General features: G+C 38.5%; 11 protein-coding genes and 1 non-coding gene across 12 annotated transcripts; 7 read left to right on the forward strand and 5 right to left on the reverse strand.

The window, feature by feature from the left end:
• Window positions 1–206: 206 nt before the first annotated feature.
• On the forward strand, window positions 207–800 carry SYM1 (ethanol metabolism protein; the record flags this gene model as incomplete). Its single annotated transcript, XM_056224358.1, has 1 exon — window positions 207–800. One exon carries the CDS (start codon window positions 207–209, stop codon window positions 798–800), a length of 594 nt encoding a protein of 197 aa, XP_056078285.1.
• Window positions 801–1,379: 579 nt separating this feature from the next.
• CQD2 (Cqd2p) lies at window positions 1,380–3,086 on the forward strand (the record flags this gene model as incomplete). The annotated part of the gene is made up of 1 exon (XM_056224359.1): window positions 1,380–3,086. The coding sequence occupies one exon, from the start codon at window positions 1,380–1,382 to the stop codon at window positions 3,084–3,086; it is 1,707 nt and encodes a 568-aa protein (XP_056078286.1).
• Window positions 3,087–3,154: 68 nt separating this feature from the next.
• NDL1 (Ndl1p) lies at window positions 3,155–3,724 on the reverse strand (the record flags this gene model as incomplete). Its single annotated transcript, XM_056224360.1, has 1 exon — window positions 3,155–3,724. One exon carries the CDS (start codon window positions 3,722–3,724, stop codon window positions 3,155–3,157), a length of 570 nt encoding a protein of 189 aa, XP_056078287.1.
• A 1,223-nt stretch (window positions 3,725–4,947) lies between these two features.
• HAP1 (Hap1p) lies at window positions 4,948–9,459 on the forward strand (the record flags this gene model as incomplete). The annotated part of the gene is made up of 1 exon (XM_056224361.1): window positions 4,948–9,459. The coding sequence occupies one exon, from the start codon at window positions 4,948–4,950 to the stop codon at window positions 9,457–9,459; it is 4,512 nt and encodes a 1,503-aa protein (XP_056078288.1).
• Window positions 9,460–9,598: 139 nt separating this feature from the next.
• Window positions 9,599–9,671, reverse strand: Smki_12.trna10A. The gene has a single exon. It is a non-coding gene; the product is annotated as a tRNA-Ala (tRNA).
• A 1,088-nt stretch (window positions 9,672–10,759) lies between these two features.
• On the forward strand, window positions 10,760–11,725 carry SMKI12G3140 (uncharacterized protein; the record flags this gene model as incomplete). Its single annotated transcript, XM_056224362.1, has 1 exon — window positions 10,760–11,725. One exon carries the CDS (start codon window positions 10,760–10,762, stop codon window positions 11,723–11,725), a length of 966 nt encoding a protein of 321 aa, XP_056078289.1.
• Window positions 11,726–12,704: 979 nt separating this feature from the next.
• GSY2 (glycogen (starch) synthase GSY2) lies at window positions 12,705–14,822 on the forward strand (the record flags this gene model as incomplete). The annotated part of the gene is made up of 1 exon (XM_056224365.1): window positions 12,705–14,822. One exon carries the CDS (start codon window positions 12,705–12,707, stop codon window positions 14,820–14,822), a length of 2,118 nt encoding a protein of 705 aa, XP_056078290.1.
• Window positions 14,823–15,245: 423 nt separating this feature from the next.
• On the reverse strand, window positions 15,246–16,964 carry HSP60 (chaperone ATPase HSP60; the record flags this gene model as incomplete). Its single annotated transcript, XM_056224366.1, has 1 exon — window positions 15,246–16,964. One exon carries the CDS (start codon window positions 16,962–16,964, stop codon window positions 15,246–15,248), a length of 1,719 nt encoding a protein of 572 aa, XP_056078291.1.
• Window positions 16,965–17,807: 843 nt separating this feature from the next.
• On the forward strand, window positions 17,808–19,844 carry LCB5 (sphinganine kinase LCB5; the record flags this gene model as incomplete). The annotated part of the gene is made up of 1 exon (XM_056224367.1): window positions 17,808–19,844. The coding sequence occupies one exon, from the start codon at window positions 17,808–17,810 to the stop codon at window positions 19,842–19,844; it is 2,037 nt and encodes a 678-aa protein (XP_056078292.1).
• A 325-nt stretch (window positions 19,845–20,169) lies between these two features.
• YPT6 (Rab family GTPase YPT6) lies at window positions 20,170–20,820 on the reverse strand (the record flags this gene model as incomplete). The annotated part of the gene is made up of 1 exon (XM_056224368.1): window positions 20,170–20,820. One exon carries the CDS (start codon window positions 20,818–20,820, stop codon window positions 20,170–20,172), a length of 651 nt encoding a protein of 216 aa, XP_056078293.1.
• A 564-nt stretch (window positions 20,821–21,384) lies between these two features.
• Window positions 21,385–21,579, reverse strand: TMA7 (Tma7p; the record flags this gene model as incomplete). The annotated part of the gene is made up of 1 exon (XM_056224369.1): window positions 21,385–21,579. One exon carries the CDS (start codon window positions 21,577–21,579, stop codon window positions 21,385–21,387), a length of 195 nt encoding a protein of 64 aa, XP_056078294.1.
• Window positions 21,580–22,236: 657 nt separating this feature from the next.
• On the forward strand, window positions 22,237–24,768 carry RED1 (Red1p; the record flags this gene model as incomplete). The annotated part of the gene is made up of 1 exon (XM_056224370.1): window positions 22,237–24,768. The coding sequence occupies one exon, from the start codon at window positions 22,237–22,239 to the stop codon at window positions 24,766–24,768; it is 2,532 nt and encodes an 843-aa protein (XP_056078295.1).
• Between the last annotated feature and the right edge of the window lie 92 nt (window positions 24,769–24,860).

Here is a 24,860-nt window from a genome sequence, read left to right on the forward strand (position 1 = left end):
TCTCCGATTGTAACAAAAGAGTCTCGGGAAACAGTAGCCCCTCCTTGTCCCTTAAATATAGAACTTTGAACAGTATAAGTACAAACTAAAAAAAAAATGAAAAGGATCTTCAGTTATATATGATGGCAGAAACACTATTCAAATATTATGATAATCCATTCTGCTTTAAAAAAAGACTAGAAAGATATAATTGACACTACTTTACAATGAGGCTATTGCGTGTGTATGAAGCGAGCTTAAAGAGAAGACCCAAAACAACGAACGCAATAATGACAGGTGTATTATTTGGAGTTGGTGACGTTTCTGCCCAATTCCTATTCCCAACATCGAAATTAGACAAGAGTTATGATTATAAACGGACAGCTAGAGCTGTCATTTATGGTTCTTTGATTTTCTCCTTTATAGGTGACAAGTGGTACAAAATCTTGAATAACAATATCTATATGCGTAATAAGCCTCAGTATCACTGGTCTAATATGGTTTTACGGGTGGCTGTCGATCAGTTGGCGTTCGCACCGTTAGGTTTACCCTTTTATTTTACATGTATGTCCATCATGGAAGGTAGATCGTTTGATGTAGCTAAATTGAAAATTAAAGAACAATGGTGGCCCACGCTTTTGACTAATTGGGCGGTTTGGCCAGTGTTTCAAGCGGTCAACTTTTCTGTTGTTCCTTTACAACATAGGTTACTATCCGTTAATGTTGTCGCAATATTTTGGAATACTTATTTATCTTATAAAAATTCAAAGGTTACGGAAAAGCACAAGGTACCTGTTCATTATCCTCCAGTGGTTGAATAATTGGATGGAAAATCCCAATTTTAGAGTAATCGAAATTTCGACTAGCATGTTTTCGTGACCTTTCTGTTGAAACCGCACACAACCAATAGACTTTCGGCAGATAACAAAACCAAGCACACTAATGCAATAAAAATTTGATTGACAGAAGCTAGTTAGTAATCTGTTGTCCTTCACAATTGGACCTCGTCTCAAATTAACTATTTAATTACATAGCGTACTTCTTTTATAGAGAAATTTTTAGCTTTCGTTTCATTATTATTGCTATTTTTTGGTTTTTTTGGCTCATCTAAGTGAAAGCAATTCACCAAATGCAAGGCTGAAATGGCCTTTGTATTAATATCGTTGTGGCTTCTGAACCTACTTGCTTAGTGTTTCGTTTTTTTTTGAGATTTTTCATATGCCGTTAAAAGAGGTCAAAATGTAGGCCCGAGGAACATACATTGTAAATCTCTGCCTTACATATGCACATTAATCTTCCTTCCTGTTTTAGCTATTAGAAATCCAATCAAGGAATTCATTAAATCAAAATTTGAGGAGGATTATATTTGAATGTTTCTTATTCAGTATTGGAAGTGAATAATGACTAAAGCGTTTTTTAACAAGCTACCGTTTGAGGTATTCCGTCGATATGTAAGGACAGGTAAGAGCATCCCTCAAAGAAGCTCCAGGACTAGAAAAGCTCTCTTGATGGGAGGTTCAATCACATCAGCAGTAGTGCTGTATAATTTTAGTGATACTTTTCATGATTCTGTTAAGCATACAGCTTTGACGACTAAAAGGGTTGCCATTGTTACACAAGCTACTACTCGTTGTTTCTACCATTACAAGAGGGCTCTGAACAAGAGTTATGAGGACAAAAGAGAACGAGAAGTAGCTTTGAACAACTGCCATAAAATGTGTGCTTTGATCACGCTGCATGCATTACGATCGAATGGTGGAATATACATCAAATTAGGACAGCACATTGGGGCCATGACGTACCTGCTGCCTAAAGAATGGACGGATACAATGATACCATTACAAGATCACTGCCCTGAATCTACCTATGAAGAAATTGATGAGTTATTCAAAGAAGATTTAGGCACCAGTATTGAAGATATGTTTTGGGAATTCGACAAAACCCCAATAGGTGTAGCCTCATTGGCACAAGTTCATGTAGCCAAACTGAAAAGTAGTGATGGTAAAGGCTCCAGTGTAGCCGTTAAGTGTCAACATCCATCTTTGAAGGAATTCATACCGTTAGATGTTATGTTGACAAGAACAGTGTTTGAATTGTTGGACGTTTTCTTTCCTGATTATCCGCTAACGTGGCTGGGTGATGAGCTTCAATCATCGATATACGTCGAGCTAAATTTTACCAAAGAAGCTGAAAACGCAGAAAGAACTCGTAGGTATTTCAGCAAGTTCAAGAAACAAACAGCATTGAAAATACCGAAGGTTATTGAAAGCCATAAAAGGATCTTGATCATGGAATATGTTGGGGGGAAAAGGTTGGATGATTTAGAGTACATTGATGGCCATGATATCTCACGTGGTGAGGTATCGAGTTGTCTTTCCCACATTTTCAATAACATGATATTTACACCTAACGTAGGAATTCATTGTGATCCTCATGGTGGGAATTTAGCAATACGATCTGTTAAGCCTGGTAAAGATAATGGATACCATAATTTTGAAATCGTTTTATTTGACCACGGACTTTATAGGTATCCCAGCACGAGCACAAGAAGGCTCTATGCCAAATTTTGGTTGTCACTACTATTCGACAAGGACCAGACGAAAATGAAGAAATACGCTAAGGGATTCGCCAACATTACTGATGAACAGTTTCCCCTTTTAGCGGCTGCAATCACGGGGCGTAGCATAGATGCTGCATTAAATTACGACATCTCGAAGAGCCGAACGCAAGAAGAAATGGACGTCATGGCGAATGGGATCCTAGAAGGAACATTGTTAAGTGACTTGATGAGCATTTTGTCTAGAATCCCCAGTGTAGTACTTTTGATCCTGAAAACTAACGATCTGACCAGGCATTTGGATGAATGTTTACAGAATCCACTCGGGCCAGAAAGGACGTTTCTCATCATGACTCAGTACTGCGCCAAGACGGTTTATGATGAAAAAGTTGAAAAGATTAATTTTGAGTGTGGAAAATGGTCTCTGAAATGGATGTGGGAGAACTTTACGAACTGGGTGGTCTATGAGAGACGTATCAATCAGCTATATTTTTATGATTTTGTGCTATGGTGGAAGAAAATTGTTCCAAAAACTTGGTTGTCATCTTGAATCGCCAGCGTTTTTCCTGCTTGTAAATATGTACGTATATCTATATCCAAACAATTATATATGTGTTACTAAACGGAAGACGTTGTTGCTATCACGGTTGACTGCGTGATCTGGGTGTTTGGTATATTACAGTGATTTCTGGTGGTGTTGTTATTTTTCGTTATGCTTTGTAGGTACAAGGTTGAGCATGTGGTGGAAACTTTGATAGTATCCTTAAAAAGTTTCATCTTTTTATTTTGACTGGATGGAGGCCTGGTGTTTCGTTTAGTCTCACCGCCGGAGGCTTCTTCTTTGCTAACTTTTAGCCTTTGTAAAGCATCTTTTGTGTCGACTAACTCGTGTTCCAGCAGAACGTTGCGTTCTAGTCGTCGGTCACTCTCCAGCTGTAACGTTTCGATTTTATTCCTAAGTTGGATATTTTCATTTTCCAACTCATCTACTTGTATCTCCAACCCAGTTATTTGTTGCTTGCTACACTTGTTGTGTTTGCGGCTTTCAAGAAGATCTTTTTTCAAGTTTGAGATGACTTGTTCTAAATCGTTTTCATACTCTTTGGTAGCGCATTCGAGCTCGCTCAATTGGGTCTCCAGTGAAGAGATTATCTGTATAGCGGTTTCCAAATCCAAGTTCGGCACCATAGAAAAGTCGTGATTGTTCCACGTAGGTTCTGATATCGCTTTTATCCAATTCCCAAGAATTGTTCTCTTAGTCGTTGATACTATGCTGCCGCAGCCCTCAATATCCCTCTTTTTTATTATCCATCGAAAGATTAAGTTCGAAAACTTTCATATCCAATGTTATTAAATTTCCCGATTCTGCAAACTAATTGATTTCCGCCGTTCAAAATGATTCAAAGCGAAACATCCGCTAACTGAAAAATCGCCTTTGCGGCTTTAACCCTGTAACGAATAAACTTCCTGCTATGGAGAAGTGGCTGTCAATCCGTTGCTGAGCTACATTATACAATTGAAATCTACATTTTGATTTCGTTGCTATCCCTGTTTTCGCATAGGGAAACACTTCCGTCCTTTCCTGAAATATCGCAAGAAAACCCTACACCCGTACACCTGTATAGATAATTTTTCAATGCCCATTCCATGGAAGACGAAGACAGAACAGCATTGAGGCGGAGCATCATCAAAAAAATGATAACTGGAAAATCCATACATATTGTTTTGCGAACCTTCAAGTACAGAACTTTCGTGTGTCTTCCACCCTCCCTCTCTATCTCTTTCTCTTATCTCAACAACCTCTCGGTATATGGGCAGAGTGCAAAAGTACGAGAGGTGCGGCTGAGCCACTGCGCCTGTTTGGCTTGCTACTTTTTGTTGAGTGCGCCGGGCAACATTTCACGTGCTTAAACGACGCGTTACTCGTTCCTACAACACCCATTCGCCCGCCGGGCGAAATCAACCCTGGTGGCCTCGTTTAGAAATACTAGGCAACTGCACCAGCAACTGCCCCAGCAACTCGATTGCGCTCATATATATCGGATATACTCTTGAGGCACAATTTTTTTCGGTTTTCGGTTTTTTCTATTATTCCTCGAGATGCAAAGCACACAATCGAGACTCACAGCCCAAGATACCGCAAGCATACTGACGCTATTGTTCTCGCTAAAGAGTAGTTCCTGCAGTCTTTTTTCCAAGTTTGAAGATATTGCACAAGATTACATCTAGTTCTCATTCCACCGAAATTCATTCCATTGAAGGTCAATTTTATCAGACCATCTTGTTTTGTTTTCGCAGAAAAATTTTCTTCCATTTCCCTTTGGCCTTTTAGTTTTTCTCTAGTTGCAGGCAAGAAAGAAGGTGACGAAATAGAGAGAGAGAAAAAAAAAAAAGGGTAACAATAGGTTCAGATGTCAAACACCCCTTATAATTCATCCGTGCCTTCCATTGCATCGATGACCCAGTCTTCTGTCCAAAGAAGTCCCAACATGCATGGAGCAACTACCCCCGGTACCAATGGTTCTAACTCCCCACCCTTACACATGTCTTCAGATTCCTCCAAGATCAAAAGGAAGCGTAACAGAATCCCGCTCAGTTGTACCATCTGTCGGAAACGGAAAGTTAAGTGTGACAAGTTCAGACCGCACTGCCAGCAGTGTACTAAAACAGGGGTAGCTCATCTCTGCCATTACATGGAGCAGACTTGGGCAGAAGAGGCAGAAAAAGAACTATTGAAGGACAATGAGTTAAAGAAGCTGAGAGAGCGGGTAAAATCGTTGGAAAAAACTCTTTCCAAGGTGCATTCTTCCCCTTCCTCGAACTCTTTGAAGAGCTATAACACACCCGAGAGCAGCAACCTCTTTATAGGCAGTGATGAAAATACAGCCCTTGTTAACACAAACATGGGCTCTGCGTCTTCTGTGTCGCATATTCCGCAGCAACAGCAACAGCAGCATCATCAAGAATTCTCTAAAAGTGGAGATGCTAACTCAAACTCGTCGACACTTTCTATCTCCAAAAAGTATGATAACGATGAGTTGGACTTAACCAAGGATTTTGATCTTTTACATATCAAGAGCAACGGTACCATTCATCTCGGTGCCACTCATTGGTTGTCTATCATGAAAGGTGACCCTTATCTAAAGCTTTTATGGGGACATATATTTGCTATGAGGGAGAAACTAAATGAATGGTACTACCAAAAAAATTCTTATTCGAAACTGAAGTCAAGCAAATGTCCGATCACTCACGCACAAGTACCTTCTTCCGCAGCGGCTGCTACTAATACTAATACTAGAAAATGTCCTGTTGATCATGCCGCTTTTGCGTCCGGAATGATGGCTTCAAAAGAGGAGACACCTGTTTCAAGGAAATGTCCCGTTGACCACACGATGTTCTCTTCGGGAATGGTTCCCCCCAGAGAGGATACTTCCTCCCAAAAGAGATGTCCCGTTGACCACACAATGTATTCTGCAGGAATGATTCCTCCCAGGGAGGATACTTCCTCCCAGAAAAGATGCCCCGTTGACCACACAATGTTCACTGCAGGAATGATGCCACCTAAAGAAGAGACTCCTTCCCCGTTTTCTACTAAACACATGATAGACCACAATAAGCATACAATGAATCCACCCCAATCGAAATGTCCCGTGGATCATAGAAACTACACGAAGGATTTCCCCTCAGATATGGGAAATTCTTCTCCCACCCTAACTGGTCGGTGCCCTATTGACCATTCAAATATGAAAAATGCTACTGCTTTTCCAACATCATCTCATAATACTATTCAGCATCATCAACCACAATCTAGATCTCATTCTCGTTCTCATCCTTCACAAAAGAGAAAGCAGGATTCCTACATGACAGAATCCGAAGTCCTCGCAACACTTTGCGAGATGTTACCACCAAAGCGCGTCATCGCGTTGTTCATTGAGAAATTCTTTAAACATTTATACCCTGCCATTCCAATCTTAGATGAACAGAATTTCAAAAATCATGTGAATCAAATGCTTTCGCTATCATCGATAAACCCCACTGTTAACAACTTCGGAATGGGCATGCCATCATCCTCTTCTTTGGAAAATCAACCCATAACACAAATCAATCTTCCAAAACTCTCCGATTCTTGTAATTTAGGTATTCTGATAATAATCTTGAGGTTGACATGGCTATCCATACCTTCGAACTCCTGCGACGTTGACTTGGGCGAAGAAAGCGGATCATTCTTAGTACCTAACGAATCGAGCAGTATGTCAGCATCTGCGCTGACTTCAATGGCCAAGGAGGAATCTCTTTTGCTAAAATATGAAACACCAGTCGAGGCTCTAGAACTATGTCAAAAGTACTTAATTAAATTTGATGAACTTTCTAGTATATCCAACAACAATGTTAATTTAACCACAGTACAATTTGCCATATTCTACAACTTTTACATGAAAAGCGCGTCAAATGATTTGACTACATTGACAAATACCAATAACACCGGTATAGCCAATCCTGGTCATGATTCTGAGTCGCATCAGATTCTACTCTCCAACATCACTCAAATGGCATTTAGTTGCGGGTTGCATAGGGACCCTGATAATTTTCCTCAACTAAACGCTACCATTCCCACAACTACTCAAGATATGCCCAACAATGGCAACAAAAAGATGAACTCCAACACTAATGCAAGTTTGAACAACAGCATGACTGCTACCACAACCACCAATAGCAGTAGCAGATCTGGCAGCGCGGATTCGAGAAGTGGATCAATCCCTGTAAGCAAGAAGGAAAATCAAGTTAGTATTGAAAGATTTAAACATACATGGAGGAAAATATGGTACTACATCGTTAGTATGGACGTTAACCAATCCCTCTCACTGGGGAGTCCTCGACTACTAAGGAATTTGAGAGACTTTAGCGATACAAAATTACCAAGTGCTTCAAGAATTGATTATGTTCGTGATATTAAGGAGTTAATCATTGTGAAGAATTTTACTCTTTTTTTCCAAATTGATCTATGTATCATTGCTGTGTTAAATCACATTCTGAATGTTTCTTTGGCAAGAAGCGTGAGAAAATTCGAATTAGATTCATTGATTAATCTGTTAAAGAACTTGACTTATGGAACTGAGAACGTCAATGATGTGGTGAGCTCTTTGATTAATAAAGGCTTGTTACCTACTTCAGAAGGTGGCTCTGTAGATTCAAATAGTGATGAAATTTATGGCCTACCGAAACTACCCGATATTCTAAATCATGGTCAACATAATCAGAATTTATATGCTGATGGCAGAGCTGCCTCTAGTAGTGATATAGACAAGAAATTAGACTTGCCTCATGAATCTACAACGAGAGCTTTATTTTTCTCGAAACACATGACAATTAGAATGCTGCTATACTTATTGAACTACATTTTATTTACTCATTACGAACCAATGGGTAGTGAAGACCCTGGAACTAATATCTTGGCCAAAGAGTACGCTCAAGAAGCTTTGAACTTTGCCATGGATGGATACAGGAATTGTATGATTTTTTTCAATAACATTAGGAACACCAATTCATTATTTGATTACATGAATGTTATTCTGTCTTACCCTTGTTTGGATATCGGTCACCGTTCTCTACAGTTCATTGTTTGTTTGATTTTAAGAGCAAAGTGTGGCCCATTGACCGGTATGCGTGAATCGTCTATCATTACCAATGGTACATCAAGTGGATTTAATAGTTCAGTGGAAGATGAGGACGTTAAGATTAAGCAAGAGTCTTCTGATGAACTGAAGAAAGACGATTTTATGAAAGATGTCAATCTGGATTCAGGTGATTCGTTAGCCGAAATTTTAATGTCAAGAATGCTGCTATTCCAAAAACTAACAAAACAGTTGTCTAAAAAATACAATTACGCTATTCGTATGAATAAATCTACTGGATTTTTCGTCTCTTTATTAGATACGCCTTCGAAGAAATCGGATTCTAAGTCAGGTAATGGTTCGTTCATGTTGGGTAATTGGAAGCATCCAAAGGTTTCTAATATGAGCGGGTTTCTTGCGGGCGATAAAGACCAATTACAAAGATGTCCTGTGTATCAAGATGCACTAGGGTTTGTCAGTCCGCCTGGTACAAATGAAGGTTCTGCTCCAATTCAAGGCTTAGCATTACAGAATTCAACTGCTAGGATGGGCGGGACTCAGTTACCACCTATCAGATCGTACAAACCCATCACGTATACTAGTAGTAATTTGCGTCGTATGAAAGAAACAGGTGAAGCAGAAGCTAAGAGAAGAAGATTTAATGATGGGTATGTTGATAACAACGAAATACCTAGAGGAATAAGCCCGAAACCTTCAAGTGGGTTGTCATCGGTGCAACCACTTTTGTCATCCTTTTCTATGAACCAGCTAGGCGGAAATACCATACCAACAGTGCCATCGTTGACTAACATTACTTCTCAAATGGGTGCTTTACCTTCCTTGGATAGAATAACCACTAGCCAGATAAATTTGCCAGATCCATCCAGAGATGAGGCATTTGATAACTCCATCAAGCAAATGACACCTATTACGAATGCTTTCATGAATAATAATAATTCAATTCCAAGCTCTACCATGAATGGGAATATGAACGTTAGTGGAGCTGGAACTGCGAATACAGATACAAGTGTCAACGGCAGTGCTTTGTCGACGTTAACGAGTCCACAGAATTCAGATTTAGCATCCAACTCTGCCACGCAATATAATCCTGACTTAGAAGATTTCTTGATGCAAAACTCTAACTTTAATGGACTGATGATAAATCCTTCCAGTTTGGTAGAAGTTGTCGGTGGATACAATGATCCTAATAATCTTGGAAGAAACGATGCGGTTGATTTTCTGCCTGTCGATAATGTAGAGATTGATGGACTAGTTGATTTTTATAGAGCAGATTTTCCAATCTGGGAATAAATGCAATTTTTATATATATATAATTAGAAAGGACAGATTTATTATTATTACAACATCGATGCCTAGTTTTTTGCTTTGTTGATGGCTTCCTATTGAAAAAACAGGTGATGAATGGAAAGTAAGATATGCAGTAAAAAATTGGACGAGTCCGGAATCGAACCGGAGACCTCTCCCATGCTAAGGGAGCGCGCTACCGACTACGCCACACGCCCTTCTTTGTTATGAATTTTTCATTACGGGATCGGTAAATACGAAGGTGTCTTGATAATCCTAATATATGCTATCTTAATGAAGTAACTTGTTGTCAAAACGACTTATCAGCTTGATTCACGGGATGTTACTTAATGAGATATGGGTGAATTTTGAGATGATTGTTGGGATTCCATTGTTGATAAAGGCAATAATATTAGGTATGTAGATATACTAGAAGTTCTCCTCGAGGATATAGGAATACAATAAATGGAACTCATAATTCTACATAATTCTGTATATGCTTTTATTGTCATTTTATATGTTGTCAGTCATTATCATATTACATTATCAATCCTTGCGTACTTTCCAAGTCTGGCGAAATTTGATGTTGATTATCAGACGTAAACAATCTTGTGTTGTATTCGGTCTTTTTTTCCCGCCTGTCACATTTGTTTTTCTTGTGTAGTACGAATGTGTGTCCTGTAATGAGCCGATTGCATGGCATCTTTGGTTAGATACCGTAAAGGGTCTTCCTCGTAACGGCATTGTAAGGCGATATCTATCTCTGCGGTTAACCGTTGATAGATAGGTACTTATCAGTTATCACTATAGACGAAGTGTTTACGTTTTCGAAAGCTTGACAGTAGGAGTTTGAGCGGATGTTGGCCTGGACCTTACTTTGCGAGAAATTTTTTATTTCATATCCAGGGGATGGCGCCTGGTGGGATCTGACGAAGCCACGGTAAGGACAAGGCTTTGCGCATGCGCTAGCCACTAGACATACCATATATAAATAGATAGTCAATCACGCAAGAAACTACTTGCTTAGGTAGTCCGGTAGTATGGCTTTCTATCTTATCATTTAATTTCGAAAAGACCTCTCAGCTTGGCTTTATTACAGATTTCTTTATTCTTTTTCATCTTCAGTGATAAAAGGATTTTCTGCACTGTATTAGTTAATAAAAGCTTTTTTTTCTCCCGTGTTTTCATTGGCACATTATTATCCTATTACCAGCTTTTGAGCTTAACGTCGTACTTTAGAAGTAATCTAATTGCAGGATATTTAGGTAGAGTATCACAAATTCCAAAAAAAAGGGACAAATAAGAAATGGTTGACGCTAAAGGTAGTACGCCATGTTTGATTGGTGATTCGATAAGGAACATCAACGATGAGAATAGTTTGGATTTCCAATATAACAACCAGTTTAATGAAGAAGGTGAAGCTTCGAGATTACTAACGCCACAAACGAGTTCTAATCACGCCTTGAACAAGATTCAGAAGGATAGTGATATCCGAGATAGATCATATACATCCGTAGCGGAATTGAACCGTGAAGGTGCTTTGCTAACTGACGAAGTTGATTTAGAAAACGTCGATGCTTCGAAAGTTCGCAGTGGTAGAGATGACGTCGAGGCTGAGGAAAAGAGGAAAAAACTTCTGTTGTTGAAGAGGAAACAAAGAAACAGTGCGATTAATTCAGACAGCTTCTCCTCCACTTCGTTACGTGCTTCGAAATCTAACTCACTGATTACATCGACTGACCCAATCGAAGACCATATCAGCAAATATTCGTCGTCAGGCACGCCGGTCGATGTCGCAACCAATGCAAACCAAGAAGATGAAGACATTATCAGGAACTCTTATGGGCAAATGATCAAAAATAATTCAAATAGGCCACATTTAGCGAAGGGTGAATCATATCAATCAGCAGAACAAGAAGTAGATCATATGGCGCCTGAGAAATCAGAAAAAAGACAAGAGAGAAGCGGGAGATCTTTTGATAGACAGACATCATCCGCTGAATTTTTAAGATCCTTGTCGAGGTCAATTAGTCGTGGACCTAAAAAAAATAAAACGGTTTCACCTACCAAAGGAGAGGACTCAAGGTTATATAGTACTAGCAACTACTCTATATCGTTAGTTGATTTGGAGAATGGTCCTAAGGTTATTCCAGAAACTCTGGAAGAAGAGCAGGAAGACGCCGAAAAAGAGGGTATTTTGTTGGAAGATGAAGGCAACGAGGAATACACTAAAGACTTGGAAGAAGCAGCTAACAAAGTTCAACAACTATGATCACAAGCAACATTCGAATTAAGGCGCCTTCTATGGGGTTGCCTTCTATTTACGTGTACACACTATCTATTTATTCTATAATTGAAGTTTTTTAAGCTAATCGACTTTTTATGTTTATTTCTAAAATTACCGGTTACAGCTCTTACTTGAAATATCCAATGACTTAAGTACAAATATGTGCGAAGACACAACAATGTAAAACCAAGTGTCCCGAGTATTATGTAAGATCAACATTACAAGCATAGTGCAAGACTGCCTTAATTCTTTAGTAGCTAAAATGAGCGAAGAAATTCCCGCCAGAGATGAATAAAACCTCGCATGAAAACAAAAACTTTAAATCCGTTTTCTATCACTAGTTCCTGAGAACCTAAATCTCCATCTAAAAAACAAAAATAGCAGCTACAGGGGGAAAGAATTTCTGCATACGGACGAGCCTCGACCATGTTTCATTCTTTAGTTCTTCAAACGGTGCTTTCTTAGTATATTACCACGAGAGAGACAGGTGTTATGGGCTCTTGCAGCTTACCAATTTTGGCACCGAACCGCCCCTGGATTAGCGGCCCCGCGACCCCGCGACCAAACTCCCTAAAAACGATAATTGGCGATAATTAGCGATGATATGGGTGACTGAGCTCGGTCTGGGTATACATTATTTAATTCTTTGGACATGCTACTGAGCCAGCAAAGGGAGCAGCTTTCCCGAAAGCGTAGTTTTTCTCCAGAAAGACAATTCACCCCTTACTTTCTTATGCAAGCTCCTCGTACACATGCTTATGAGTGTGTATATGTATATATACATATATATACATATATATATATATGTAAGACTGTATGTTTATACTGCCTCTGCACTAGAAACAATTTAAGGTTTCTTGCCTTTTTCTCGTAAATGTTAGTTTTCTTCAAAGCATCACTTTGAGAAGTGGTGATTTTTTGTTAGTTTATTTAAAGCTTCGACTACCTAAACAGAATCTTTCGAATGTCTCGTGACCTGCAAAACCATTTGTTATTCGAGACCGCAACTGAGGTTGCTAATAGAGTTGGTGGCATATATTCTGTGCTAAAGTCCAAGGCCCCCATTACAGTCGCACAATACAAAGACCATTACCATTTAATAGGGCCCTTGAATAAAGCCACTTACCAGAATGAAGTTGACATATTAGATTGGAAAAAGCCTGAAGCCTTTTCCGATGAAATGAAGCCCGTACAACATGCTTTGCAAACAATGGAGGCTAGAGGTGTACATTTTATTTATGGGAGATGGTTGATTGATGGCGCTCCAAAGGTGATTCTATTTGATTTGGATTCTGTGAGAGGTTACTCGAATGAATGGAAGGGTGATCTATGGTCACTGGTGGGAATTCCCTCTCCCGAGAATGATTTTGAGACGAACGATGCTATCCTGCTAGGTTATACTGTGGCTTGGTTTCTAGGTGAACTAGCCCACTTGGATTCTCAGCATGCAATTGTTGCACACTTTCACGAGTGGTTAGCCGGTGTTGCGTTACCCTTATGTCGTAAAAGGCGTATCGATGTAGTTACTATTTTTACTACTCATGCTACTTTACTAGGACGATATTTATGTGCCTCCGGTAGTTTCGACTTTTACAATTGTTTAGAAAGTGTTGACGTCGATCATGAGGCAGGTAAATTCGGCATATACCATCGTTATTGTATAGAAAGGGCTGCGGCACATTCTGCAGACGTTTTTACTACAGTGTCACAAATAACTGCTTTTGAAGCAGAGCATCTTTTGAAAAGAAAACCTGATGGGATCTTGCCTAATGGACTAAACGTCATCAAATTTCAGGCATTTCATGAGTTCCAAAATTTACATGCTTTGAAGAAGGAGAAAATCAATGACTTCGTGAGAGGTCATTTTCATGGTTGCTTTGATTTCGATCTGGACAATACCTTGTACTTTTTCATTGCTGGTAGATACGAATATAAAAACAAGGGTGCTGACATGTTTATTGAAGCTCTGGCACGTTTAAATTATAGATTAAAAGTATCGGGGTCAAAGAAAACAGTAGTAGCGTTCATTGTCATGCCCGCCAAAAACAATTCGTTCACCGTCGAGGCATTGAAAGGCCAGGCAGAGGTAAAGGCGTTAGAAAATACCGTACATGAAGTGACTACTTCAATTGGCAAAAGAATATTCGATCATGCCATTAGATATCCCCATAATGGACTGACTACGGAATTACCAACCGATCTGAGTGAATTACTCAAGAGTTCTGATAAGGTTATGTTAAAAAGACGTATCCTTGCTCTAAGAAGGCCTGCAGGGCAATTGCCACCAATAGTGACACACAATATGGTTGATGACGCTAACGACTTGATTCTGAATAAAATCAGACAAGTCCAGTTGTTCAATAATCCAAGTGACCGTGTTAAGATGATTTTCCATCCAGAATTTTTGAACGCAAACAATCCGATCCTTGGTCTGGACTATGATGAATTTGTGCGTGGTTGTCATTTAGGTGTTTTCCCTTCATATTATGAACCTTGGGGGTATACACCTGCAGAGTGTACAGTAATGGGTGTTCCTTCTATCACTACAAACGTTTCTGGTTTTGGGGCCTATATGGAAGACTTAATTGAAACAAACCAAGCTAAAGATTACGGTATTTATATTGTTGATCGTCGCTTTAAGGCTCCTGATGAATCTGTGGAACAACTGGTTGACTACATGGAAGAATTTGTAAAAAAAACGAGAAGGCAAAGAATCAATCAAAGAAACAGAACTGAAAGGCTATCCGATTTATTGGATTGGAAAAGAATGGGTCTCGAATATGTCAAGGCAAGACAGTTAGCATTGAGAAGAGGCTATCCTGATCAATTCAAAGAACTTGTTGGTGAAGAGTTAAACGATTCCAGCATGGATGCTTTAGCAGGCGGTAAGAAGCTAAAAGTGGCAAGACCGCTAAGTGTACCAGGCTCACCAAGAGACTTAAGGTCAAACAGTACAGTTTACATGACACCTGGTGATTTGGGCACTCTGCAAGAGGCCAATAACGCAGACGACTATTTTTCATTGGGTGTGAATCCTGCTGCTGACGACGACGACGATGGTCCTTATGCTGATGATAGTTGAGCTATATCATAATATAAGTAACACTGACAAAAACTCTTGCTCTAAAACACATACATCATTTCGAGGGTTTATGTTTTACTTTTGCTTTCCCGTTTTCCCACTGAAATATACATAAAATAGTGTCTGAAGATATACCACAAGTTTAAAATGATGTTGAATACACTTTTCTCGTATTCTTCACATCTTTGCTAACAAAAACTTGTCGAGTTAGATACACACCAAATTCGAATATCCTTGACAGAAGCAACGTTATGGTTGATGAACATATAGTCATAATTAAAAATATAATAACTTAGTCATATATAATTCTTTATACTTGAAAAAGTGATCTCTAAAATCTCAACTTTTTTCTTATTGTATTTACAAGATAATAAAAATATTACCATATTTAAATGAACGATAAATCCCGGGTCAACGTGGTCATTACATCATACCTGGCATACCTGGCATACCGCCTGGCATACCACCAGCACCAGCTGGTGCTGGTGGTTCTGGTGCATCAACAATAGCAACTTCAGTAGTAGCCAATAATGAGGCAACACCAGAAGCATCCACTAGACCGGATCTAACGACTTTAAATGGATCGATGATACCAGTGGCTAGCATATCAGTGTATTCAGATTTGGCGGCATCGTAACCCTTAGCAAAATCATCACCATATTCATCGATCAATTTACCAATGATAACTGAACCTTCTTCACCAGCATTTTCAATGATTTGTTTAGCTGGTCTTGTGATGGCCTTTCTTATGATATCAACACCTAATTTTTGATCGAAATTGTCGACAACAACTTCATCCAAAACTCTAGATGCCTTCACTAAGGCAGTACCGCCACCCGGCAAAATACCTTCTTCAACTGCCGCTCTCGTAGCGTTCAAAGCATCGTCGTAACGATCCTTCTTTTCACCAACTTCAACTTCGGATGCACCACCAACTCTGATGACAGCGACACCGCCGGACAATTTGGCTAAACGTTCTTGTAGTTTCTCCTTTTCATAGGAATTTGTAGTGGTAATGTCAATGGAGCCCTTAATTTGTTCAATTCTTTCTTGAATGGCTTCCTTTGGACCACTACCGTTTAAAATAACAGTATCTTCCTTGGTAACAGTAATAGAGTCACAGGAACCTAAGTTCTCTATAGTACATTGTTCTGGCTTTAAATCCAATTCCTCAGTAAAAACAGTACCACCTGTCAACACTGCAATATCACCAATTGTATTTTTTCTGTTGTCACCGAAACCAGGTGCCTTCACTGCACAGACCTTAACTTGACCTCTCAACTTATTCAAAATACAAGCAGCAAGAGCTTCACCGTCAATATCCTCCGCAATGATCAATAGAGGTCTTCTGCTTTGATTGGAAATTTCCAAGGCAGGTAAAATATCTTGAATAGAAGAAATTTTCTTCTCGCTCAATAATAATAATGGCTTTTCGAATTCTACTTTACTCGACTTTGGATCAGTGATGAAATAAGGAGAAATAAAACCACGGTCAAATCTCATACCTTCAGTAACCTCAAGTTCATCTTCCAATGTCCTACCTTCTCTGATAGTAATAACACCTTCCTTCCCAACCTTTTCCATAGCCGAAGCTAGTAACTTACCAACATGAGAGTCTCCGTTAGCAGAAATGGTTGCTACCTGAGCGATTTCCTCGGATGTGGTAATTTCTTTCTTGTTGGCGCTCAAAAATTCTATCACTTTCTCAACTGCGACTTGAGAACCCCTTCTCAAATCCATTGGGTTACAACCAGCAGCAACGTTCTTGACAGACTCAGTGAAAATGGCTCTACCTAATACGGTAGCAGAAGTTGTACCATCACCAGCTGCCTCATTAGTCTTAGAAGCAACTTCTTGAAGTAACTTAGCACCCATGTTCTCAAACTTATCCTTCAACACAATTGATTTTGCAACAGTAACACCATCTTTGGTAATCTTTGGAGGGCCGAAAGGCTGTTCGATCAAAACATTTCTTCCCTTTGGACCCAAAGTGGCTGCAACGGCTTCAGCTAAAGTTTCGACTCCCTTAAGAAGCGAGGCTCTTCCATCGACACCAAATTTCAATTCTTTGTGAGAGGAGTAAGCACGGCGTAATAAAGGTCTTAAAGTAGCGCGACTGCGAACAACGGATGATCTCAACATTTTGACACTTTGTCTATAATGTTTTTCTCGTGGAGCACTTCTTAGGTTATTCAATACACGGTAAGTAATCGCAAGCACGACCTTACATAATGGATGTAAAAGTCAGTCTCCTTCGGTATATATACATGAGTGTTCGTCTGCATTCTGCTCCGGACAAAAAGGGCAAAAGTTGTATTACCCTCCCCGTTTTATTTTCTGGAAAATTCCACGACGTCCGTATATAATGACTAATATAGTTGGGCGGCTATAGTAAGTTATTAGAGGCAATACCACGCAGTAAAGAGCTCCAATTATTTGTACTTGTAGCACACAACTTATGGAAATATTAGAACAGAAATCAGTGATGAGTAAAGGAGATGATAACTGTTTTGGATATACAGTCGATTATGGTGCCCTCTACTTGATGGTTAGCAGGTGCATATGCTGGCAGCACTATCCAATAGTAAAACATGAGGTACATTTAAACGCCCTTTGTGTGCTTCCCATCTTTCATTTCACAAAACATTTATTTGGTTACACATGTCATTTTAAGTTCATTTTGCCTCATGTTTTCGTTTCTTCTCTTTAGTTGCCACCACTTTCCTGCAAATTTCATGGTCAGATTCGCAAATCATGGCTTTTTCGGGCCTTGTTAGAGCCCTCGCAGCGAAGAAGAAAGGGAACGTAAGCTCTGTGAGGCAAATTGGTTTAGACAAAAACAAACATAAAGTGTAGCTATAGCATAAATTGTTGGATAAACTATTGGAAAATATATCGAAGAAGACGAATAAAGGATTTTTCAACTTTATATCGAAAAAGAAAAACAAATAGCGTGAAAAGAGGTTTCATAGTAGGTCAGAAAAGATGACGTTGAGGCCTTCAAAGAGACGTAAGGGCAGGTCTCGTCACTCTGTAAAGAAGCAGATAACATCAGCCATTCTGACCGAGGAAGGAATAATGATTAAGGCCAAACCGTCAAGTCCCTACACGTATGCAAATAGAATGGCAGATAAACGAAGTCGCAACAGCGTTGATAACATTAGCAGAACAAGCTTTCAAAGCAACAGTGATAACAACAGTATTTTTGAAACAGCTTCACTAATTAGCTGTGTAACCTGTTTGAGCGATACCGATACAATAGATAGATCGGAAACATCTACGACCAATACAAGTAAGGATGACCTTTCCGCCAATCCAAAACTTCATTATCCGTCAGTGAATGGGCAACTGCCAGCAAACACCGTTATACCCTACGGACGAATCTTGGATGCCAGATACATCGAAAAGGAACCCCTGCATTATTATGACGCAACGTCATCACCCAGTTCCCCTCTGAACAGCTCTATTAGCAACGTTAGTGAAAAATATGACCTTGGTGAATTAAACTCTATCCAACAAACGGAAAAGAAAACTAAGTCAGTATCACGCGGGAGCAATAGCAGTAGCAGCCTCATCTCTTCAAAATCTCCTTTCACGAAACTAGTCGAAGTCATATTCGCAAGGCCAAGGCGACATGACGTTGTACCCAAAAGGGTTTCACTTTTAATCGACTACAAACCGCACCCCTCTCCTCATTTGAACGAAGATGGTGATTTGGTTGAGGAAATCCTGAAGAGAAGCTACAAAAATACCAGAAGGAACAAATCCATATTCGTAATTATTAATCCGTTTGGCGGTAAAGGTAAGGCCAAAAAGCTGTTCATGACAAAGGCGAAACCATTACTATTGGCTAGCCAGTGCTCCATAGAAGTTGTTTATACCAAATATCCTGGTCATGCTATAGAAATTGCACGAGAAATGGACATTGACCAGTATGACACTATTGCTTGCGCATCAGGTGATGGTATCCCTCATGAGGTCATTAATGGGTTATACCGAAGGCCTGATCACGTCAAAGCATTTAACAAACTGGCCATTACTGAAATTCCGTGCGGATCAGGAAACGCAATGAGTGTATCCTGCCACTGGACAAACAATCCCTCATATTCAACATTATGTTTAATCAAATCGATAGAGACCAAAATTGATCTAATGTGTTGCTCGCAACCTTCTTATGCCAAAAAGCATCCAAAGTTGTCATTTTTAAGTCAAACATACGGCCTCATTGCAGAAACTGACATCAATACAGAATTTATTAGATGGATGGGGCCCGCAAGGTTTGAATTGGGTGTGGCATTCAACATTATACAAAAAAAAAGATATCCTTGTGACATATATGTCAAATACGCCGCCAAATCGAAAAATGAGTTAAAAACTCACTACTTAGAATACAAAAATAAAGGCTCATTGGAATATCAGCATATTGCCATGAACAAATGTAATGAAGACCGTGATAACTACAATTATGAGAATGATCAGGAAATCGATGACGGAGATGATGAAGAAAGCGACGATGGGGTGGAGGAAGATGATCATTCGGTACTTTGTAATTCAATCGACCCTAGTACGGATCAGATTAAAGAAGAGAACTTCAAAATAAAATATCCGTTGGATGATGGTGTCCCTAGTGACTGGGAAAGATTGGATCCCAATATATCAAACAATTTGGGTATCTTCTACACGGGTAAAATGCCATATGTGGCTGCCGACACTAAATTCTTTCCAGCTGCACTTCCTTCAGATGGTACAATGGATATGGTTATTACTGATGCAAGAACGTCATTAACGAGAATGGCTCCAATATTGCTAGGACTAGATAAGGGTTCTCATGTCTTACAACCGGAAGTTCTACACTCTAAAATTTTGGCATACAAAATAATACCCAAACTGACAAATGGTTTGTTCTCTGTTGATGGTGAGAAATTTCCTTTAGAGCCTTTACAAGTTGAAATAATGCCGCGTCTGTGTAAGACATTATTGAGAAATGGGCGCTATGTGGACACAGATTTCGATTCCATGTGACTTTTTTTCTACGTTCTTCCTTCATATTGAACATTGAATTAGAGATTAAAACAAGACATTTATTTTTTTTATTTAGTTTTACGTTTTTTGATAACTTTATACACCCCATATTTCTTTATAAAAAGTTTTAATACCATTCTTTAATACAATCATACTTATTGAGAACTAACCCATACACGTCTGTGTTGAGTACATTATGATTATGATTATTACTATTATTAAGATCATTATTAACAGTTCAGTTATTATGTGCTGATTGTTCACTAGAAATTAAGACGCACAAAGAATTCTTCTGATTCCTCATGAAATTAAAATGCTAAAGGTTCTAGCACTGGCAACCGCTTTGTTCTTGCTCGTCTGTGGTAGAAATGTCAATGACACCTGGTTTGTTTTGATTTCCACCTTTGTTTGCGTTTTCAGTATCCAAGGGAGTCGATTCACTGTTTTGGAATTCAGGTAACGATTTAGCAATCTTTTTGAATAAGGTTTTAACGTTATAGCCTGCCTTTGTGGAAGTTTCCATGAAGATTTTAGCGCCCAATAATTTGGCTTTTTTCTCTCCTTCTTCGGTTGAGATTTGCCTTTCATCTGACAGATCACTTTTATTACCGACGATACATAATATTACGTTCTCCTCCCCTCTTTCATTTTTAACATCTTCTATCCATTTATCAATATATTCAAATGATTTTCTTTTGGTAATGTCATAAACGATAATAGCGACTCTCGAGTCTCTTATATATGAAGGTATTAATGATCTAAATCTTTCTTGACCTGCTGTATCCCACAACTGTAATCTAATCGTCTTATCATCTAAATACATGGTCTTGGAAAGAAAATCTATACCAATCGTGGCCTGATAGTGGTCGTCAAATGTGTCGTACATAAATCTAGTGATCAGAGATGTTTTTCCAACACCTTGTTCCCCCAGAAAAACAATCTTGTACTTTGTCAATGATTTTCCAGATCTGCTCATTCCTAATCTATTACTATGTCTCCACTACTGTTTGAAATCGGTAGCTTCAGGCCTCTTTTGCAATACCCTGTATGTTCTAACTGTGATCTTCTTACATCAACGAACTGCTGGTTTGCACATGAGCAATGTTTTCCTCCACTACTTAAGACTGGGTTGAAAGCGAGAATACCCGGAAAATCTTCGCCCTTTTTATTAAAACAACATCAACATTTAAACGTACCTTCCTTCACTTCAAATGTCGGCTGAAAGACAGCGTTAAAGCTCTTTGCTCTTTTTAATAGCCTCATCAAATATGATACCTTCGCAACCACTGCAGCAAAGAATATAAACTCATTGCATATCTTCTAACACCATTCTTCGAGAGAGAAAATGTGGAGGGCATTTGTTATCAGACCCTCCTAATCTATTAAGCACTACCCTTATGTTACAATTTCAAAACACCAGAAAATGGTACATATCTTGTTGAAAGCATTCTCACGTACTATACGTAGGTACTATATGTATTTACATAAAGAAAAAACTAGAAACCCTTAGTAGTATATACTTGACGTTGACCTAAGCTACTTATTTTTTACCAGATTTTTTGATACCACCACCGACTAAAGGCTTACCGCTTTTCATATTAGCCATCAAAGCTTTCTTAGCAGCAGCATCGGCCTTTTGCTTCTCTTTAAAAGCAATTTCTTCAGGATCCATTTCCTGTTGTTGCTTCTTCTTCTGCTTTAGAGGCTTCATCTTACCACCTTGACGACCAGACATTATTGCTTTTGATTTTGTGTTCGTTGCTCTTCTGCTTCTCCAATTCAACGTACACGCAGTAATCTATTAAAAGATAAACTGAAATTTTTTATTTTTCTGGCTCATTTGGTCCGCGGGAAGAAAGAAACCTTTCAAAATTATGATTTAGCTGTAATTTTTAATTCAGCGCAGAAAGAATAAACAGAAAAAGGTAAGACAAAGCAAGGCAACTAGAAGAATCCAATCACATATAATGTCAAATTACCACAAATTTTGCTGTGGGAGATAACAAGAGTGTTCACAATTTATATTTTTTACAAAAGGTGTGCATTAAACTTCAAAAGTCATTTTGTGAATTACTGTAAAAGAATCAGCGGTAGCCAACATGTTTCTCAGTTATGATGCTTCATTTGCTTAAAAATGGGAAGCAGAAAGGAATTGAATGTATTACTGGTTGATTTAATAGAGGATCCTTGTGTGACTACTCTTTTGACGTCAAAAACGATAAATACCTGTTTGAAAGGGTTCAGCGGCTAAATAGCGATAATGATTTTATAAATTATCATAACATGGACTCAACCACATTACGTGCAGGATAGTAAAGAAAATAAAAAATAAACAAAGATTTTGGAGAGTTAAAGGCCATATAAGCATATCAAAACGAGTACGGAGATAAGCATGGAAGGTCTGAAGAGAAAAGTTTTTGGTATCTGCCTAAAAAATGAGTTAGCATCAACTACGCATGAGACGAAAGGTATACAATATAGTTTGGTGACTTTAGAAACTTCTAAACAGCTGGAAGAGCTTCTTCATCTGCTACTCATAAAAAGAGAAATAATCCAAAACTTTGAGTTGTTATTTCACATCGTAAATCTTGCTACGAAAATCACAAATGCGAATCTCCCAGATGATAACATTTGGCATTCAATTTTGAAATTGAGATTTTCTTCCGAAATTAGGGTGGACGAAGACTGTAAAGTCTTGAAATTTTTAATTGAGACTGGAATCGCAATCGAAAATCCCATCAGTTGGAAATGCTTGGCTGTTGTTAGCAATATCCTTGACAGTGTTCCTCGGTCCAAAATGGTAATAACTAGGTTAATCGAAACAGAATATGCAGAAAAGATTGGTAAGTTGTTTGATAATATACAGGATTTGCAACAAGGTAATTTTCTGGTGGAAATTCTCTCTAACTGTTTTGTAAGAAGTGCTCCAAACTCCAAGAAAGTAGAAAGAATACCTCAGTTATGGCCAAGCAGGTCTAAAAACAAACATTTCTTTGAGAATGAATTTTACCCTTTCAGAGGTAAAAATGGTAACTCACAAACCTGTCAGTTTCTCTGCAATAATTTTATATCAACCTTAACTTCTATTGGAGCTCTAAGGCAGATTTCCTATAGTGGATCCGAAGCATTGAAAAACCTTCGTATATTCAAAAAAAGGGAAGAGGCTGGTAAAAGTTCTTACTACATTCAATGTATTTACGACAAAATCTACCTTTGGTTGGACGAAAACGCTCTTGTGGAATTTGAAAGAAGAAAAATCAAGATCATTAAAAACTTAAAAAACAAAATTCAGATTAAGCTGAGGTATCCTTTCCATGAATGTGTCAGAACGACTGCTGATAATATAACAGTATCATTTAACAAAGTGAGGGGGTTTCAACTCGAGTTTGAAGATGATAATTTAGGCGAAGCTTTTTTTCACAATGTTAACAATGTACCCAAAATAAGTGAAGTTCAAAACTTTCTGGCGTTAGATTATATTGAAGAGGAACCAGAAGATGAAGAGGAAGAAGAGGGAAAAAATGAAAGAGCTGATGAGCAGAAAGAAAACGAGGAAGAAGAATCACTCGATGAACTATCCACTTCCATATCGTGTCCAATAAAATCTTCTGCTCCATATAACCGTAATGAAAAGATTCAGTTAGCTACTCCTGATCGTTCAGTTTCTATAAGATCTGATGAATGGGATTTAAAATCAAATACGGAAGACGAAGGAGGCGATGTTGCGCTTGCAGAACTCGAAATAAGCAGCACTAAGGCAACAAAGAGACAAATGGACTACGTTAAAATTGATTCAGAAGACCAGTCACCTATAGTATCTGCTCAGATGAGGAAAATTAGAAGAGAGTCCACGAAGACATTAGAAATTTTGAAGCAAGAATTCAAGGAAAAGGAAGCACAAAACAAAGAAAATCCGTCCGAACCAATACAACCGCCTTTTTTGAATAATTCTTCGTTAGTTGTGGGTAAATCAAGTGTAATTAATCGTAAAGAAATGCCTAATATTGATCAAAAGGTAACTGGAGTGACAGAGTTAAAGTCAAATACCTCCATTAAGAAAAGGGATATTAACATTCTTGACACTATATTTGGGCAACCTCCGTCCAAGAAACAAAAAAAATCTCACAGAAAGGACAAGAAACAGCAAAAAACATTAACAAATTTCAAGCCCGTCATTGAAGTCCCTTCACAAGATAAACGAATTCTTAGGTCAAATGTTCCAACTAAACCAAAATCCATAAGAATAAGTAAGCTGCGTGCCCATAAAGAAGTTGCCAAAAAAAATTTAAGTGCAACTGAAACAGCGACTAACAAATCTAGTGATCTGACCGTGCCTACCAACAACGATGAAGCAGTAAGTGGCATAATCAAAGAAAATATTGAGATTACCGATGAATGCCATGATAAACTTCAAGAAAAGTGCCCTCCAAACGTTAATGAAAGAAAAGAAATTACGAGAGATAACGCTAGATTATCTGTTGATGACAAAAGTAACGAAACCTTTATCGATTCGAGCTTAGCAGAAAATCATACCCTACCAAATAAAGATTTAAACAATTGTAACATTACCAATATCCTGGAATCTACCACTGTAGTTGACTTGTTTTCTCCTCATGGATCATCTGCTCCTGATCAGAATTCGTTCACAAATAAACTGCAAGAACAAATTTATAATTCTATCAATCATTTTTCAAACGAATTGGTAAGAAAAATTTCGATAATAAACCAAGAGTTAAATACCAAAATCCTTAAAGAGTTGTCCGAAAAATACCAAAAGCTATTCTCTGAATTACAAGATAGTTTCCAGAACGATACCAATGAGATGCTCAAATTCATGGGAGAAATCAAAGACATGATCAACCTCCCTGAAGATCAGCTGGTCCATGCTATCCGGACGAGGAAATTTAGTAATAGCAAGGGATAAATAGTATACATATTCTACAAATTTTTTAGTTCAAAGTTAGCTACGAAACTACACACGCATTTAAATGTACTCAATTATTTTTCCTTAATGGC

The sequence above is a fragment of the Saccharomyces mikatae genome (genome assembly GCF_947241705.1).
Source record: "Saccharomyces mikatae IFO 1815 strain IFO1815 genome assembly, chromosome: 12".
NCBI lineage: Eukaryota > Fungi > Ascomycota > Saccharomycetes > Saccharomycetales > Saccharomycetaceae > Saccharomyces > Saccharomyces mikatae.